The sequence below is a fragment of the Coregonus clupeaformis genome, unplaced genomic scaffold (assembly GCF_020615455.1).
Source record: "Coregonus clupeaformis isolate EN_2021a unplaced genomic scaffold, ASM2061545v1 scaf0944, whole genome shotgun sequence".
Taxonomy (NCBI): Eukaryota; Metazoa; Chordata; class Actinopteri; order Salmoniformes; family Salmonidae; genus Coregonus; species Coregonus clupeaformis.
Genome location: NW_025534398.1, coordinates 175,307 through 195,907, shown reverse-complemented (window position 1 = coordinate 195,907; position 20,601 = coordinate 175,307). Strand labels below are relative to the sequence as shown.

General features: G+C 43.8%; 1 protein-coding gene across 5 annotated transcripts in view; it reads left to right on the top strand.

Moving 5' to 3' along the window:
- The window catches only part of LOC123486008 (transforming acidic coiled-coil-containing protein 2-like), a 28,277-nt gene extending 11,352 nt beyond the window's left edge, over positions 1–16,925 (top strand). For 3 of the 5 annotated variants that reach the window (XM_045217154.1, XM_045217151.1, XM_045217153.1), the window contains 8 exons: positions 4,124–4,282; positions 4,600–4,676; positions 6,743–6,786; positions 9,982–9,990; positions 14,182–14,342; positions 15,078–15,184; positions 15,743–15,863; positions 16,098–16,925. In XM_045217154.1, the coding sequence (XP_045073089.1) occupies positions 4,124–4,282; positions 4,600–4,676; positions 6,743–6,786; positions 9,982–9,990; positions 14,182–14,342; positions 15,078–15,184; positions 15,743–15,863; positions 16,098–16,163 (744 nt within the window). In that variant the 3' untranslated portion in view covers positions 16,164–16,925. The remainder of the gene's footprint in view (positions 1–4,123; positions 4,283–4,599; positions 4,677–6,742; positions 6,787–9,981; positions 9,991–14,181; positions 14,343–15,077; positions 15,185–15,742; positions 15,864–16,097) is intronic. The other 2 variants (XM_045217155.1, XM_045217152.1) reach the window with 2 other exon arrangements.
- Positions 16,926–20,601: the final 3,676 nt, after the last annotated feature.

The window sequence follows — 20,601 nt, the reverse complement described above, 5'->3', positions numbered from 1 at the left end:
CCGCTTGTGGCAGGCCGACTAAGGACCAATCTGACTGAGATAAAGGCCTGGCAGAGGGAAGGCATACCCGTTTGGTGGCAGGCCGACTAAGGACCAATCTGACTGAGATAAAGGCCTGGCAGAGGGAAGGCATGCCCGTTTGGTGGCAGGCCGACTAAGGACCAATCTGACTGAGATAAAGGCCTGGCAGAAGGAAGGCATACCCGTTTGGTGGCAGGCCGACTAAGGACCAATCTGACTGAGATAAAGACCTGGCAGAGGGAAGGCATGCCCGTTTGGTGGCAGGCCGACTAAGGACCAATATGACTGAGATAAAGACCTGGCAGAGGGAAGCTTTATGTCAGTAATGACTAGGACTGGGTCCCAAATGGTACCCTATTCCCAGCATAGTGCACTACTTTTGACCAGAGTCCTATGATAGGCATTTCACTGAACTTGTGCATGCGACATTAACACTTGAAACTTGAATAGGGGCGCTGTTTGGGATGTACCCTATGACTTAACCTGGCTGTTGATTGTACGAGCCTGAGAGGGCTGCGTGCCCGGTTGGCCGCAGGCTAATTGAGCCAGTTCAGAACAAACCAAGGCTTTAGGTCTATGAGACTACGGCAGAGACATGTAACCTGCTGGTTGATTATATATATAAACTCTACAATACAGTAGGTTGGCTAGCACAGTTGATGGATGGCTGTCTTGGGGACTGAGTTCCAATCCCGAAGACTGTCAAGTCTTCTTGGACCTGCTCATCCTTACAACTACTACAGTATGTCTCTATGGACCGTAAGCAGCAGAGCCAGTGTTATGGGTGGGCTTCTCTGTAGCTCAGCTGGTAGAGCACGGCGCTTGTAACGCCACGGTAGCGGGTTTTCGATCCCCCGGGGACCACCCCATACGTAAAAATGTAGGCACACATGACTGTAAGTCGCTTTGGATAAAAGCGTCTGCTAAATGGCATAATTTTTATTATTATTTTATAATACTATAGAATAATAAAGGTGGTTAAATGCTGCTGCTAGACCCGACTCCTCTCTCTACGCCTACTGTATTAGAGGGGCTGTAAATCCCCTACACCCCCATGAGGCCCCAATCAATCAACTCATCCTTTAATCCCCCATAGGGAGGATTAAACCATCCAAGGCTGTTTCGGGGGGGTCAATAAAGTTAGTTAGTCATAATCAGATTCTGGGTTGGATTCTATGTTCAGATATTTCAGGTGACTAGAGTTGTCATTTCGTGTGTTTCTTTATTACAGTTAAGGTCATGTTTGATTTTAGCTGGATTTTCTGATGACCTGCAGATGCTTTGCCGCGGAGGCCAAGCACTACGGAACTTGTCTTCTATGGATAACCCTGTCACTACTTAAGGAAGTTCGATTTATTAATTTCAAACTGGTTCCAGGTCAGATTGTAAAGAAATTGTTTTCACAGGATCGTTTACACCTATCAAAATATTATCAACTTCCTCTTACATTGTGATGCGCCCAGTAACATGAGTCACGGGGCGGCAGGTATCTTAGTGGTTAAGAGCGTTGTGCCAGCAACCGAAAGGTCGCTGGTTCTAATCCCCGAGCCGACTAGGTGAAAAATCTGTCGATGTGCCCTTGAGCAAGGCACTTAACCCTAATTGCTCCTGTAAGTCGCTCTGGATAAGAGCGTCTGCTAAATGACTAAAATGTAAAAATGTAAATGATGACTAACATTGTACCCCTGTGCTGCCACTCGGGCTGCTACGGACGGCGGTCAAATTCCAGGTGACCGTTTAGTCACGGTAATTAGGCTTCTCCAATTCCAGGTGACCGTTTAGTCACGGTAATTAGGCTTCTCCAAGCTCTGATGCTCGTTAGTAGCCTACCAAACTTGCTAACTGCCTGGTACTCAGCACTCTATTGTCCCTCTAATCACTCTGACATCAATGCAAATGTAATCGAAAATATTAATCAAACACTTAATTTGAGCTCATGTTGCACAACATTTCTATAGGCTATGAGAAAACAGAGTTTTAATGGCCTCTATTCAAAATAAGAGGATCCCATCAGCTTTCTATAGGCTCACTATATTTATTTCTCATGAAAATGAACCGTGGGGAAAAACGTCCTCCATTCGATATTTAAGTGCATAGATGACATGTATTTTTTTCCCCCTGCCCCAAGACAGGTGCATGATAACGGTTTTAAGCTAAATGATCTCATCTGTTGCATCAGCCTTATTGCTTTTAAAGGTTTTTTGATGCTAGTGGTTGTATTAATTTGGGATCTATCGCGTCCCACAACTGTCCCAGACTATGTTTGGAATATTTATTTCTCGCACAGAATAGAATAGGTCAAACTTTTGTACTATGGGGGATAATAGATTGACATAGGCTAGTGCTTTTGCTGTTCGTTAGGCCTACTCATCTTGTTGGCTGATGAAAAGTAAATTTGGACAGTTCTTCCAACATTTTCAATATGCGCCTTGGAATTCAACAAGGCATGTGTCTGTCTTCACTTGTAGCCTGTGAGAAGGAACCGATCACGTAACGGGCATTGGCTAATAAGAATTGAGATATCTGAGCACGCAGACGGGAGAAGGGAATTATAATTATTATATTCAGCCCAACGGCCACCAGCTGCAAAAGGCATGGATTTTTTTTTAGGGGGCACAAAGGGGATGATTATTTACAAAGGGGATGCCGCCGGGAAATTCGAGGCATTATCAAGTGCTTGACCAATTGTGAATGAGAGACTGATGAAGTGTGTACAGCCTGCGCAAAAAACAAAGCAGAGCTCATGCCTTTCATGCAACTTTTTTCAAATCATCATTAGAGTCGTATCATGCAGCCTTAGAATGTATTAAACATCAAAACATATAGCCCAACGTTTGTATCACAGCTAAAGTTGCATAAATAACTCTAAATGAAGCATTTAGGAGGACCTGTTTCTTTGTTAACCGCTCAACACAGAATAGCCGCATGGGCGCACTCCCTCATCGTTTGGAAAAAATATCCTTTCTGTTTTATTCAGCTATGTTCAATTGTATTCTTCATACACTAAAATAATATAAAATAATGCCATGGAATTCTAAGCAAATCAGGGCCTAACATAAGGACAACTCAGAGTATGCTATTCTGTTCTTCTGAAATATACTACATTTTATTCATATCGTGTTTCTTTAGACCTGTCTAAAATAAATAATGGATTTATTGTGATGGTGTAGGCTATATTACATGGATTTATTAGACTTTTTTTAAATGTAGATGTTCCCAAAGGTCTGCATCAGTGGCTTGTAAGCCATGTGCGGAAGCCAGGAGATGCTAAATGTATTTATGTTAATTGCCGGTTAATTACCGTGAGACAGACAGTTATTTGCTTGACAATCACCGGCTGATCGCCAGAGCCCCAGCTGCTACCCTATTCCAATCTCTTCCCAAGCAATGCCGCCTCTTTCCCCTGCCTGGACCCAATCACAGACAAAGCTGTTGCAGCCTCAGCCAATCACAGGGCCACAACTCTGGCATTGACGACTGCCTATGTTGCTACCAGCTGCCCAAATCTCCAGGAGCATCATTGCAAGGAAATATCTAAGTGGGATCCTTGGGACGTCCAACTCTGATGTCACCCCATTGAAGTTTACATTTAAAACGGTTAAAGTAAGGGTTAGGGTTAGGTAAAGGTTATGGTTAAGGTTAGGTTTAGGGTAGGGAAGACCCAAGGGTCCCACTTAGAATCTACCATCATTGCAGAGGCTGCCTCATTTTGCATATAGAGTTTGGCTGTGGTGTGGGGCATCTTTCTGATCCAATACGATGCTGCATAGTGGTTTGGTTTAGTTCAGGATCCTATACAGAGTGTATTATGTTGTCTGTAGGGTTTTAAAATACAGGTTGAAGGATTCCAGATGTCCTGCTCATTCCCTCCTGATTTCCGGGAATCTTCCCACTGGGATTTCTAGAAAACCTGGGGATTTCTGGAAAACCTGGGGATTTCTGGAAAACCTGGGGTTTTGGGAAAACCTGAGGATTTTGGGAAAGCTACCAGAACACAACCCATCATTAGATCAACCAGATACCAAACTAACTGTCTGTCCCTGTCTCTCTACCCCCCTCATCCTCCTCTTCCTCTTCTTCCCTGACCCTTGACCTGGGGCAGAAGAGAGACAGAGAAGTGATGTCATCAACACTGGACAGGGACAGCACGGTGACAAAGAGTTCCCTTTACACCCGGACGGTGGACCATGGAGAGGGGGCGAGAGAGAGCCCCTACCTACCCAAAGATCTAGATCGCTCCCTGGGCATCGCACGAGAAGAGGTGCCCCTCTACCTACACCTACACCCAAACTACTCACTGTCAAGTTCATATCCATTGTATGAATTATTACTGTATCTGTATTGGAGGAACAGGTTGACATTCAGTAGTATTCGATTCCCACGGGGGGGGGGCAATATGAAAATGTATGCACTCACTAACTGTAAGTCGCTCTGGATAAGAGCGTCTGCTAAATGTAGAATGTAGTCATATTCATACAAATGCTGCTGTTTACCTTATACAGACAGATCCCTTCATAGTTCTCCTTATGATGTGCACATGAACTGCACCTAATAAAGTTCTCTCTTCCTCCCTCTCAGATCGTGTCCAAGGAGCAGGAGTTACTGCAGTGGCAGAGGAAGTACGAGGACAGTCGACAGGAAGTGCTGGAGATGAGGTGAGATGATCAACTGTCAGTTAGTCACGATACCGTGACAAGAGTCAGTCACGTTAACTTGACAACAGTCAGGCACGATACCGTGACAAGAGTCAGTCACGTTACCTTGACAACAGTCAGGCACGTTCCTATGACAACAGTCAGGTTGGTGCAGAGTAGTGGTAGGGTCCATCTGGCCAGGAGAGCCCACACTCTTAGAAAAAAAGGGTTCCAAAAGGGATCTTCGGCTGTCCCCATAGGAGAACCCTTTTAGGATCCATGTAGAACCCTTTTAGGATCCATGTAGAACCCTTTTAGGATCCATGTAGAACCCTTTTAGGATCCATGTAGAACCCTTTTAGGATCCATGTAGAACCCTTTTAGGATCCATGTAGAACCCTTTTAGGATCCATGTAGAACCCTTTTAGGATCCATGTAGAACCCTTTTAGGATCCAGGTAGAACCCTTTTGGTTCCAGGTAGAACCCTTTTGTGGAAAGGGTTCTACATGGATCCCTAAAGTGTTCTACCTGGAACCAAAAAGGGTTTGTCAAAGGGTTCTCCTATGGGGACATCCAAAGAACCCTTTTAGGCTCTAGACAGCACTGTTTTGTTTTGTAAGAGTGTAGTTAAGATTAGCTAGGGGACTTATTTCATTAGGCTGATTGGCCCTAACATTAATAAGGGTTAAGTAGCTAAGAGGGGAGGAACGGCTAATCCACCCGCCTACCTCTCTATCTGGAAACACTAAAACAAAGCTGCCTGAAAAAGACTCGAAACGCACTGCAGTTGTGTGTGCTGATGTTATGTAAACTATAGGCTGATCTGCTCCTGTATGCATTCTTTGTAAATACTATGTGTAAATAGTTCACTGTAGTTTTCTGCATAGTACTGCATAGTACTGCATAGTATTGCATAGTACTGCATAGTACTGGCAGCCTATTTGTTACCCTTCTAATAATATGATAATAATAATAATAATAATAATAATAATAATAATAATAATAATAATAATAATATAATATTCCATTTAGCAGACGCTTTTATCCAAAGCGACTTACAGTCATGTGTGCATACATTTCTACTGCCCTCATCTAACCCAAAACAAGCTGAGGAAGATTTAGACAGATACCTGAAGAGGCCTTGAGTTAGTCCAACTCACTTTTGTGGGTAGGGATGTGACGGTCATAGAATTTTGGAATGACGGTAATTGGCCGGCCAATTACAGCCGGTCTCCATAATAACTGTTCGAATAGCTCATTTTATGCGCTCCTGACTGCATGTGCTGTCATAGAAATAGAATGAATAAAATGAGCGTCCCCATTCAAGTCTATGACGGCTTCATCACGTTGTTAAGAGTCCATGTTATCGCAGAAACTGACTCAACCGCACAAATTCCCGGCCGTCCCTTCTTCAGTCAGCTGTTAATTCAAAATGTTTTATGTGTATATATATATACAGTGCATTCGGAAAGTATTCAGACCGCTTGACTTTTTCCACAATAGCTGTGCAGCGACGCTCCCCATCCAACCTGACAGAACTTGAGTGGATGTGCAGAGACAGGTGTGCCAAGCTTGTAGTGTCATTCCCAAGAAGACTTGAGGCTGTAATCGCTGCCAAAGGTGCTTCAACAAAGTACTGAGTAAAGGGTCTGAATACTTATGTAAATGTAAATTATTTGCAATATAAATATATTATATTTGTAAAAATAAAATAAATAAAAAACAGCTAACTGAAGACGGGACGGCCAGGAATTCGTATGTGTATATATACTGTATGTGTGTGTATATATATTTTTACGGTTATGATGGTTATTATATTTTCATGTCAGTGTTCATCCGTAACCATCGGTTACACGGTTCTACGGTAATTGCACCAGCCCTACTTTTGAGGGAATACATTGTGCACGAGCACCTATGCAAAGAAAAGCACGACTGGTGTTTTGACCACCTGCATTGCACACATTAACAGTATCATTGCAGTAACACAGTAATTACAGTAATACATTAGTACCTGTCTGCTGAGCTCATGTGCATCTTTCGGGAAAAAACATTTAAACAATGAATCTTTGCCGTTTGTGGTTCGTAGGAGAATCGTAGCAGAGTATGAGAAGACCATCGCACAGATGATTGGTGAGTGTTAATTGATTATTCAATAATTAATTGGGTGAATGCTCTCAACAGACAGAAAGCTACAGTCCAATGAACCAACCCCATCATAGCTCAGGGGGGTTTTATACATGCTTTAGAATTATCCTCTTGAACATTATGGCAAAAATGTAGATTTTTTTTTGGGCCTAAATAGACATACCCAAAGTAATTATTTGTCATGAGAGGGTCATACACAATATCTAGTAATGATGCATAGTTATAGAAAATGATGGAACTCACCATTCTGGATTTAAAAATAAATAAATAGCTTTTAAATTGTTCACTTTAGAGAACACAACCTCAACTACATACTACAAATATTATTAAACAATTAAAATGTTAAAAATCATGTGTTATTTTTTTTCCTATTCAACAAAAGTGGGGGAATAAAGCTTGAATGACTGAAATACTTTTCTAAATATAGCAACGATCAAATTATAAACGACTTACTATAAGAGTTCACCTTACTTATAACTGTAAAATAAATATGATCATATTTAGTGACAGTACAAATTTGGCCCCATTTCATATAACTGACGACAGAGCATTTTCTGCCAAGCTTCTTCTGAGCGACGCAGAGACGCCATTCGAATGTCTGCAGACTCGTTACAACTTCAGCTTTACGCACAAAGTGATTTCGTCCCTCAGTGACAAAGAGAAAGTGGTCGTGTTTCAATTCTACAAAATTATTTTGGGATCTTTTTTTCACGCTGAGAGCTCTAAATCAGGCTGAGAATATCACAGCGAGATACTCCCCTTTCACATGCCGCCCGTCTCCCAGGCGCCGTCAATCAAATTGATTATTCGTCTGGATTGGCCAGAAAATGTGACACGTTACTCCCTATGCAAATGTGGGGTGTGAAACCTGACACCTGTCACTCCGCTGACAGACCGGGAGCTGAGAGCAGACAAGCTGGAGATTCTGGCACCATAAGGCACCGGATCCTGCCGCGTCCACAGAGCGCTTCGTACACCAACATGTAGGGGGCTAAATAGGGGACTTAACATGAAAGAGGATTTATATCAATATTTGGTTCGTTCTCCCTCACAACCTTTTCAGTACGTATCTTAGGTGCCCAATTCATTATTTTGTCAAGATGAAACACTCTGAATCTGAATCTGCTATTGACGTAAACTATGTTTCCACCTTTCACCCTTCAATTTTTATTTGTTGTATAATATAAAGACATCTAATGATGCTCTCCAGCCTCACTTTTCCATTCCACATCAAACCCACAAGATTCCCTCTCTGTCCTGTTTATACATTTTGTCCTGTTTTATCTCACTACTCTCGTTCATTTCTCCCTGTCCACCTCTGGACATTTCTGAAGCTCTGCTCTGATTTTTGCTACTTGATGATCTCATCCCATTATCCACACAGCACCATGGGTGGGGTCAACTCCATTATCCACACAGCACCATGGGTGGGGTCAACTCCATTATCCACACAGCACCAGGGGTGGGGTCAACTCCATTATCCACACAGCACCATGGGTGGGGTCAACTCCATTATCCACACAGCACCAGGGGTGGGGTCAACTCCATTATCCACACAGCACCATGGGTGGGGTCAACTCCATTATCCACACAGCACCATGGGTGGGGTCAACTCCATTATCCACACAGCACCATGGGTGGGGTCAACTCCATTATCCACACAGCACCAGGGGTGGGGTCAACTCCATTATCCACACAGCACCAGGGGTGGGGTCAACTCCATTATCCACACAGCACCATGGGTGGGGTCAACTCCATTATCCACACAGCACCAGGGGTGTGGTCAACTCCATTATCCACACAGCACCATGGGTGGGGTCAACTCCATTATCCACACAGCACCAGGGGTGTGGTCAACTCCATTATCCACACAGCACCAGGGGTGTGGTCAACTCCATTATCCACACAGCACCATGGGTGGGGTCAACTCCATTATCCACACAGCACCATGGGTGGGGTCAACTCCATTATCCACACAGCACCATGGGTGGGGTCAACTCCATTATCCACACAGCACCATGGGTGGGGTCAACTCCATTATCCACACAGCACCAGGGGTGGGGTCAACTCCATTATCCACACAGCACCAGGGTTGGGGTCAACTCCATTTCCACACAGCACCCAGGGGTGTGGTCAACTCCATTATCCACACAGCACCAGGGTTGGGGTCAACTCCATTATCCACACAGCACCAGGGGTGGGGTCAACTCCATTATCCACACAGCACCAGGGGTGGGGTCAACTCCATTATCCACACAGCACCAGGGTTGGGGTCAACTCCATTATCCACACAGCACCAGGGGTGGGGTCAACTCCATTATCCACACAGCACCAGGGTTGGGGTCAACTCCATTATCCACACAGCACCAGGGGTGGGGTCAACTCCATTATCCACACAGCACCAGGGGTGGGGTCAACTCCATTATCCACACAGCACCAGGGGTGGGGTCAACTCCATTATCCACACAGCACCATGGGTGGGGTCAACTCCATTATCCACACAGCACCATGGGTGGGGTCAACTCCATTATCCACACAGCACCAGGGGTGGGGTCAACTCCATTATCCACACAGCACCAGGGGTGGGGTCAACTCCATTATCCACACAGCACCAGGGGTGGGGTCAACTCCATTATCCACACAGCACCAGGGGTGGGGTAAACTCCATTATCCACACAGCACCATGGGTGGGGTCAACTCCATTATCCACACAGCACCAGGGGTGGGGTCAACTCCATCCAGTCAATTCAGGAAGTAAACAGAAATTCCTATTCCAATTTTCCTGAATGCTTCTCTATGAGAAAACAAAAGAATTAGAATTGGAATTTCAGGTTACTCATGAATGGCGCGTATTGAAAGGGAACTGACCCCAACCCTGTACAACACTGTAAAGGAGTGATGCATTGTTTTGTTCTAACACACAGATACGTCTCTCTCACGTGTCTGGCAGGGTTGGAGTCAATTCCATTTCAATTCAGGAATTAAGTTGAAATTTCCATTCCAATTTTCCTCAATGTGTCTTTATGAGACAAATTTGAAATTTGGAATTTTGCATTTCTGTTGAAATGGAACTGACCCATGTCTCCTGCTGCCCTCCCAGCTTGACTTATAACACAAACCCTTATTTTCTGTTCTGCTCCCATCTTGGCCTGTTCCTATTGCATAATCTCTCTCCAACAGGGCTGCCAGGTGAGTATCGAGGAGTCTACCTTCAGTTGTTTGTGTCTTCAGATCACATCTGTCTGTTAAAGAGACAGAACTCTCTTCGTCTGGTGACATTTGTCTTTCCATTTTTGTTGTCTTTCACTTTTTGACATTTTTGTCAGCAAACTGTACCTTCCTTAGTTTCTACAATGCACAACACCAGATTTCTTTAAGGAGCCTTTCATTCATGGGATAACATGTAAAGCAGGGCCCTTTAAAGGCCCAGTTCAGTAAAACATCAGATTTTCCTGTGTTTTATATATATTTCCACACTTTGAGGTTGGAATAATACTGTGAAATTGTGAGAATTATGATAATGCCCTTTTAGTGTAAGAGCTGTTTGAAAAGACAGCCTGAAATGTCTGCCTGTTTTGAGGAGATGGAGTTTTGGCCTGCCTGGTGACATCACCAGGCGATAAATTAGTTAATTAACCAATAAGAGAGAGAGTTCCAAACCTCTTCCACACACAGTCTTGCGCAGCTAACCTTGTGGGGACATACAATTCAGTCCCATTCAAAATCCTATTTTCCCTAACCCCTAACCACTAACCCTAAAGCTAAACTGTACCCTAAACCTAACCCTAACCTTAACCAAAAACTTAACCTTAATCCTAACCCTAAACCTAATCATAGCTCCTAACCCTAACCCTAAAACTAACCCTAACACTAATTCTAACCTTAACCCTAAACCCCCTAGAAATAGCATTTGACCTTGTGGGGACCAACAAAATGTCCCCAGTTGGTCAAATTTTTGTTGGTTTACTATTCTTGTGGGGACTTCTGGTGTCCACACACACACACACACACACACACACACACACACACACACACACACACACACACACACACACACACACATACATATACACACACTGGAATATGTTCCGGGATTCATCCAATGGCATTGAGGAGTACACCACATCAGTCACCGGAAAATAATGTACTTTTTACTCCATACATTTTCCCTGACACCCAAAAGTACTCGTTACATTTTGAATGCTTAGCAGGACAGGAAAATGGCCCAATTCACGCACTTATCAAGAGAACATCCCTGGTCATCCCTACTGCCTCTGATCTGGTGGAGTCACTAAACACAAAAGCTTAGTTTGTAAATTATGTCTGAGTGTTGGAGTGTGCCCCTGGCTATCAATAAATAAAAACAAGAAAATGGCGCCGTCTGGTTTGCTTAATATAAGGAATTTTAAATGATTTATATTTTTACTTTAGATACTTACGTATATTGTAGCATTTACAATTTTTTTTTTTTTTTTTTTCACCTTTATTTAACCAGGTAAGCCAGTTGAGAACAAGTTCTCATTTTACAACGGAGACCTGGCCAAGATAAAGCAAAGCAGTGCGATTAAAAACAACAACACAGAGTTACATATGGGGTAAAACAAAACATAAAGTCAAAAATACAACAGAAAATATAGAAAATATATATACAGTGTGTGCAAATGTAGCAAGTTATGGAGGTAAGGCAATAAATAGGCCATAGTGCAAAATAATTACAATTAGTATTAACACTGGAATGATAGATGTGCAAGAGATTATGTGCAAATAGAGATACTGGGGTGCAAATGAGCAAAATAAATAACAATATGGGGATGAGATAGTTGGGTGGGATAATTACAGATGGGCTGTGTACAGGTGCAGTGATCGGTAAGCTGCTCTGACAACTGATGCTTAAAGTTAGTGAGGGAGATAAGAGTCTCCAGCTTCAGAGATTTTTGCAGTTCGTTCCAATCATTGGCAGCAGAGAACTGGAAGGAATGGCGGCCAAAGGAGGTGTTGGCTTTGGGGATGACCAGTGAGATATACCTGCTGGAGCGCATACTACGGGTGGGTGTTGCTATGGTGACCAATGAGCTAAGATAAGGCGGGGATTTGCCTAGCAGTGATTTATAGATGGCCTGGAGCCAGTGGGTTTGGCAACGAATATGTAGTGAGGACCAGCCAACAAGAGCGTACAGGTCACAGTGGTGGGTAGTGTATGGGGCTTTGGAGACAAAACGGATGGCACTGTGATAGACTACATCCAATTTGCTGAGTAGAGTGTTGGAGGCTATTTTGTAAATGACATCGCCGAAGTCAAGGATCGGTAGGATAGTCAGTTTTACGAGGGCATGTTTGGCAGCATGAGTGGAGGAGGCTTTGTTGCGAAATAGGAAGCCGATTCTAGATCTAACTTTTGATTGGAGATGCTTAATGTGGGTCTGGAAGGAGAGTTTACAGTCGATTGAAGAGCATGCATTTTAGATATACTTAAGTATATTTAAAACCTAAATTCTTTTAGACTTTTACTCAAGTAGTATTTTACTGGGTGACTTTCACTTTTACTTGAGTCATTTTCTATTAAGGTATCTTTCATTTTACTCAAGTATGACAATTGGGTACTTTTGATTTGTATTTATTTTGAACTTTTTCCACCACTGTGTAGAAGTGTAGAGAAGTTGTATCAGAGCCAAAACAAACAAAAACATGTGTCACTGTGCCAATAGCTTAGATAAGGGGGTTTCAAACATCTCCTCGGGGACCCCCAGACTTTTCACAATGTTGTCGTAGCCCTGAACTAGCTCACCTGATTAACCTATTTAAGGTCTTAATGACTACTTGAATCAGGTATGCTAGCTGTGGAATAGTTCAAATACATGGAATGGCAGGGGGTCCAAGAGGAGAGGTTTGAAAACCCCTGATCTAGACAGAAGCCTCAGGTATGTACTGGAGCAAACAACAACAACAACAACAACAACCCTGGTCTCCTGTAAACTAACCACTGCTACAATAGGGTTAATAGGGGGGGGGATCAGAACGTTGCAATACTCTGTCAGTGTGTTGCTCTTTCCGGAAGTCTCTTTGGGTCTCATTCATTTCTCCCATCGTTTACTGTTTGTTCTGCTTCACACAGAAACACCAGCTTTACCAAAATGCAGGCGTCGTTAACTAGTGTAGGAACATACTCAGTTTTTTTATTGATGTCAAATCCATTCTCTACAATTTCTCCAATGAACCAGTGTGTTTTTGTTTAGCCTCATTTATACTTGGCGCAAACACGCCTTTAATCTGATCTCGTCCGCACTCTGATTGTGCCCACTTTTTCTCAAATATGTTTACACATGCTATTAAAATGTGTCTAATATTCGTCTACTGTGTCCGCGTTGTGAACAGATTTCTTGGTCCCTCTCTGTATACAAATGATGCGACAGCCATTTCTTTTCAAAATAGTATTTATTTATTTTAAGACACAAGTTGATGCCATAAGTCAATGGTGCCACCTGTCAATTATTTTAGAAGGCGAGATACTGATGATTTAAATGGTTTCACTGTCCAGATCCGTCTCTTAAGATATCCAGACACACTGATTGGCTGAAGGTGGTGAGGAAGATTTGATAACAATGATCTGTTGGAAATTGTGGGCAAAATCAAAATGTGGACAAGATCAGGACAAAGGATACATGTTAGAACCAGGTATAAACAGGGCTTTTGTGTGCGTGTGTATATGTAAGCATGTGTGTTGTGTGTGTGTGTCGATATACATATTTGTGTGTGTCTGTGTTTTGTCTGCGTGCATGTTTTAGTGTCTTTGTATTTTGTGTGTGCAGTATCAGGACCACCATCTCATCTCTCTCCTCTCTCCATCTCTCTCCATCTCTCTCCATCTCTCTCCTCTCTCTCCATCTCTCTCCATCTCTCTCCTCTCTCCATCCCTCTCCTCTCTCCATCTCTCTCCACTCTCTCCATATATCTCCTCTCTCTCCTCTCTCCATCTCTCTCCTCTCTCCCTCCATCTCACTCCTCTCTCTCTCCTCCCTCCTCTCTCTCCTCTCTCTATCTCCTCCCTCCATCTCTCTCCTCTCTCTCTCCCCTCCACCTCTCCTTTCTCTCTCCTTTCTCTCTCCTCTCTCTCTCCTCTCTCCCTACATCTCATCGCTCTCCTCTCTCTCTCCCTCCATCTCATCGCTCTCCTCTCTCCATCTCTCCCCTCTCTCTCTCTCTCTCTCTCATCTCTCTCTCTCTCTCTCTCTCTCATCTTTCTCCTTCGTCCCACCATCCCATCTCTCTCCATCTCCTCTCCCTCCTCTCTCTCTGTCCTCTCTCTCTCTCCTCTCTCTCTCTCCTCTCTCTCTGTCCTCTCTCTCTCTCCTCTCTCTCTCTCTTTGTCCTCCCTCCCTCCAGATGATGAGCAGAAGGATAAGACTCTGTCTCTCCACACCATCCAGCAGCTGCTCCTAGAGAAGGACCAGGCTCTTTCAGACCTCAACTCAGTGGAGAAGAGTCTGGCGGAACTGTTCAGACGATACGAGAAGCTGAAGGATGTCCTCGAGGGCTACCGCAAGGTGGGGAAAGCACACACACAACTTCTGACGACTGCACGCACACACACACACACACACACACACACACACACACACACACACACACACACACACACACACACACACACACACACCACTTGCCTAAGGCTGTTCATCAATGTCAATCATGATGTTGTTCCAGTAGTTATAATTTGACTACAGTCATCATCTCTTGCACATCTATCATTCCAGTGTTAATACTAATTGTAACTATTTTGCACTATAGCCTATTTATTGCCTTACCTCCATAACTTGCTACATTTGCACACACTGTATATATATTTTCTGTTGTATTTTTTGACTTTATGTTTTGTTTACCCCATATGTAACTCTGTGTTGTTGTTTTTATCGCACTGCTTTGCTTTATCTTGGCCAGGTCGCAGTTGTAAATGAGAACTTGTTCTCAACTGGCTTACCTGGTTAAATAAAGGTGAAATAAAAATAAATAAATAAATTGATTTGGTCATTTGTTAGTCCTGCCTTTGTGGTCTGGAGTGGCTCCTGTTGGTAAGGAGTGCGATGCTAGCAACGGCAAGATCGTGGGTTCAATTTCCACAGGGATCACATAAGAAAACATGTGTATACTCAGTGTACTGTAATTTAGGATTAAATAGTCTGGTTTAGGGGCATCTTCACATGAGACCCATTCAAACACAGTCTCTCTGGAGGTCCATCATACTGAAACCCTTTTCTCCCTTCGTGTCTCTCCCCCATCAGAATGAGGAGGTGTTGAAGAAGTGTGCTCAGGAATACCTGTCCCGGGTGAGGAAGGAGGAACAACGTTACCAGGCCCTGAAGATCCATGCAGAGGAGAAACTAGACAGGTGAGTCCAGACCTAATGGTCATGTAGTCTTTCTACACAGCCAGTTGGATTGGGCCTCCCTCCTCCGCTCTGAGTCTGGTTCCTCTCCTTCTTCCTTCTAGGGAGTTTTTCCTTGCCACTTGGCTTCAGTTCATTGTTGATAAAGGCTGATGAGATGACACTGGTGCTTTTCCATGTAGACTTACCCCAACGCCAGGGGGTTGCCAGGGTTGTATGTTAATGTTATCTCTAGTGTGATTGTGTTTCCATCAGGAGGGTGACACTAAAGCCTTGGGGCGAGCAGAATCAAGCCTCTGTATCATTCAATACTGTTGCTTTATGAGAAGGTGTTTAAGTTCACTGTTAGCCATTGTTATGTAAATGGAGGCTGAAAATTACCCAGGGCCTTGCCTTGGCTCCAAGTCAGAGCAGGTCCTCCGGAAACATGACCCAGTGAGACACGGGGGTGCCGGGCCCGCGTACATGGAAACGGAAAAGTCTGAGCCTTTTGGGTAAAACACCGGGGGTAAATCCTCAGCGGAAATGTGCCATAAACTCTGTGTCTCTCCTAACCCCCAGGGCGAACTCTGACATCGCCCAGGTGAGGATGAGGGCCCGTCAGGAGACAGTAGCATACCAGGCCTCTCTCAGGAAGGAGACCATGAAGGTGGACTCACTGGAGAGAACCCTGGAGCAGAAGGTACAATCACACACACACCACACACCACACACCACACACACTCACATGTTATATGTGAAAGACTGCATTCGAACCCAGGTGTCCTGCATGCCACAAGACTGTGTTAGCCCTCTGAGCAAAAGCCAAGATGGAAGTCCTCAGGCCTACTAAACATGACAGAATGGAACCCAGGTCTCCTGTCAGCTTTCAGAGGGATGTACTCTAACCTCCTGGTTTTGTCTCTCTTCCTTAAAGAACAAAGAGATCGAAGAGCTGACCAAGATCTGTGACGAGCTGATCGCCAAGATGGGGAGGAGCTAGCAACGCTGCCATGTCCTGCCCGTGTCTCCAGGGCCTCGGAGGAAGAGCGAAGAAAGACAGGAAGTGTTCTGTTCTACTTCCGTTCCTGGACAAACGGACGGACAACTGAGGCCAAAGTGGTGTTCTACACTACTGACAGACTATTTCCATGTATCTACTGGCAACATCGCCCCCCAGAGTATTGGAGGATAACTCCTGGTCAATGGCTTCCTTTGTATCACCCTGTACATTTTGATGTGTAATGTGTACCACGTATCCTGTATCAGGGGTCCGGTGAAAGGGTTTTTAGAAATGTACTCTATATCATAAATGAGAGAGAGAGTGTGTGTGGTGTGTGTGATGTGTGTGGTATGTGTGTGGTGTGTGTGTGGTGTGGGTGGGTGTGTGTGGTGTCTGTATGCACGCATGTTCAACCCAGTCTCATGAACTTACATGTAGATCATGAGACTATGTAGGAGTTTGTGTGTGTGTGTGTCTGTGCGTGTGTGACAGAGAGAAAGATAATTGATTGAAGACATCAAGTGATGGGAAAGACTGTTGGACTGCTGATGATGTCATCAGTTCTTAACATGAGAGAATGAACGACAGATTAAAAGACAAACAGCAATATCGTGTATATATTATATATATATACACACTGAGTGTACAAAATATTAAGGACACGTTCCTAACATTGAGACGCACTTTAGCCCTCAGAACAGCCTCGATTCGTCGAGGCATGGACTCTACAAGGTGTTGAAAGCGTTCGACAGGGATGCTGGCCCATGTTGACTCCAATGCTTCCCACAGGGATGCTGGCCCATGTTGACTCCAATGCCTCCCACAGGGATGCTGGCCCATGTTGACTCCAATGCCTCCCACAGGGATGCTGGCCCATGTTGACTCCAATGCTTCCCACAGGGATGCTGGCCCATGTTGACTCCAATGCCTCCCACAGGGATGCTGGCCCATGTTGACTCCAATGCCTCCCACAGGGATGCTGGCCCATGTTGACTCCAATGCCTCCCACAGGGATGCTGGCCCATGTTGACTCCAATGCCTCCCACAGGTATGCTGGCCCATGTTGACTCCAATGCCTCCCACAGGGATGCTGGCCCATGTTGACTCCAATGCTTCCCACAGCTACTACCATACCCCATTCAAAGGCACTTACATTTTTTGTTTTGCCCATTCACCCTCTGAATGGCACACATACACAATCCATGTCTCAAGGTTTAAAAATCCTTCTTTAACCTGTCTCCTCCCCTTTCATCTACACTGATTAAAGTGGATGTTACAAGTGACATCAGTAAGGGATCATAGATCTTTCACCTGCATTCACTTGGTCAGTCTATGTCATGGAAAGAGCAGGTGTTCTTAATGTTTTGTACACTCAGTGTATATTACAGACTAAATCAATGAATCGTTCTGTTAATAAGAGATATACTTGATCACAGAGATAACTGCATGTTGGAGGTGTCAAAATATAAACTTGTAAATAGGACATTGTTCTGATTATAATAAAGATACACTAGCATTTTTCATACAATATTCTGTCAGTTTAAATGGCTTCCCTGGATCGTGATACCTTGTACATACTTTTTTTGCGGCATGTTTTGGGTCATAGCTTTCTTGGAGAAAAAACTTGATGGGGATTTTATTTTTTTGACTTTATTTTGATATTATTGATTAACGAAAAGTAATTGTTACTGCAATAATCAGCTGTTGGGACAGAGGGTAGTTGATGAATTACGTTTCTGATCGGTATGTCACAGTTCTGCTATGGTTTGATGTCTTCACACGGTGGGAGCCATTGAAAAAGACCTCTGCACAGCGACACACCTGGGTTCAAATAGTATTTGAAATCTTTTAAATACTTTCAGCGTTTGCTCTAGCCTGGCCCGGAGTGACAAATGGGCGGAGTTTGCAGTTTTGAGACTATTTTATTAGTCTCTTAAGCCAGGAAAGGTCAATCAAACACATATAAAGTAATTGAAATGATTTTGAATAGTGTTTGAACCCAGGTCTGCACAGCTATACTGTACATCATCTGCTTACAACGTGGAATAAAGGATGGCAATAAATACATGGGCTGTTTTTAAAACACACACACACACACACACACACACACACACACACACACACACACACACACACACACACACACACACACACACCACACACACACACACACACACACACACACACACACACACACACACTTACACCTACCCTACCTGGGATTTCCAGTGCTGTAGCAAAGCCAGAAACTCTCCCCTCATTTATTTCAGGACAGTGTTGTGTTAAATATATATCATAAGTGGATGGCCTGAACTGCCCTGGAGGATGCCAGCTGTTACCGGACAGGGTGAGATAACAGAGGCCTATCCGACCTGCTCAAACAGGTAGCATACAGTGGGGAAAAAAAGTATTTAGTCAGCCACCAATTGTGCAAGTTCTCCCACTTAAAAAGATGAGAGAGGCCTGTAATTTTCATCATAGGTACACGTCAACTATGACAGACAAATTGAGGAAAAAAAATCACATTGTAGGATTTTTTATGAATTTATTTGCAAATGATGGTGGAAAATAAGTATTTGGTCACCTACAAACAAGCAAGATTTCTGGCTCTCACAGACATGTAACTTCTTCTTTAAGAGGCTCCTCTGTCCTCCACTCGTTACCTGTATTAATGGCACCTGTTTGAACTTGTTATCAGTATAAAAGACACCTGTCCACAACCTCAAACAGTCACACTCCAAACTCCACTATGGCCAAGACCAAAGAGCTGTCAAAGGACACCAGAAACAAAATTGTAGACCTGCACCAGGCTGGGAAGACTGAATCTGCAATAGGTAAGCAGCTTGGTTTGAAGAAATCAACTGTGGGAGCAATTATTAGGAAATGGAAGACATACAAGACCACTGATAATCTCCCTCGATCTGGGGCTCCACGCAAGATCTCACCCCGTGGGGTCAAAATGATCACAAGAACGGTGAGCAAAAATCCCAGAACCACACGGGGGGGACCTAGTGAATGATCTGCAGAGAGCTGGGACCAAAGTAACAAAGCCTACCATCAGTAACACATACGCCGCCAGGGACTCAAATCCTGCAGTGCTAGACGTGTCCCCCTGCTTAAGCCAATACATGTCCAGGCCCATCTGAAGTTTGCTAGAGTGCATTTGGATGATCCAGAAGAGGACTGGGAGAATGTCATATGGTCAGATGAAACCAAAATAGAACTTTTTGGTAAAAACTCAACTCGTCGTGTTTGGAGGACAAATAATGCTGAGTTGCATCCAAAGAACACCATACCTACTGTGAAGCATGGGGGTGGAAACATCATGCTTTGGGGCTGTTTTTCTGCAAAGGGACCAGGACGACTGATCCGTTTAAAGGAAAGAATTAATGGGGCCATGTATCGTGAGATTTTGAGTGAAAACCTCCTTCCATCAGCAAGGGCAATGAAGATGAAACGTGGCTGGGTCTTTCAGCATGACAATGATCCCAAACACACCTCCCGGGCAACGAAGGAGTGGCTTCGTAAGAAGCATTTCAAGGTCCTGGAGTGGCCTAGCCAGTCTCCAGATCTCAACCCCATAGAAAATCTTTGGAGGGAGTTGAAAGTCCGTGTTGCCCAGCGACAGCCCCAAAACATCACTGCTCTAGAGGAGATCTGCATGGAGGAATGGGCCAAAATACCAGCAACAGTGTGTGAAAACCTTGTGAAGACTTACAGAAAACATTTGACCTGTGTCATTGCTAACAAAGGGTATATAACAAAGTATTGAGAAACTTTTGTTATTGACCAAATACTTATTTTCCACCATAATTTGCAAATAAATTCATAAAAAATCCTACAATGTGATTTTCTGGATTTTTTTTCCTCATTTTGTCTGTCATAGTTGACGTGTACCTATGATGAACATTACAGGCCTCTCTCATCTTTTTAAGTGGGAGAACTTGCACAATTGGTGGCTGACTAAATACTTTTTTTCCCCACTGTATATGTGAATGTGTTTACCTGTAAGGAAGGAGGCAGATTGTATTGTTATGTCACCCCTACAATAGTGTAGGAATTGGTTGAAGCTCAATGTTAAATTCAATTATCCCTACCATCATATCTAAGCCGATATGACACCAATCTCGATGAAAATGTGCCAACCAACATGATTGGAGGTACACAACACACTCCCCGTCTCTCGTCATGAGCCGTCCGGCCGTTACTGAGAACCACGTACCAGATTTTATTAAGGAGTATTTTCTGCGCCTACCTAGCTCAAATTCTAGACCTCGGATTAAAACGAGACTACAGGGTCCGTAAAGTGACAACTGGATTTAAGAAATGTCGAATTGACTACGTTTTTATTAAATGTACAATTTATCGCTCTCACGTCATTTCTTCTGTCCATTAAGACAATGCTAACAGCCGAATCTCAGAGTTCTAAAACCCGCGA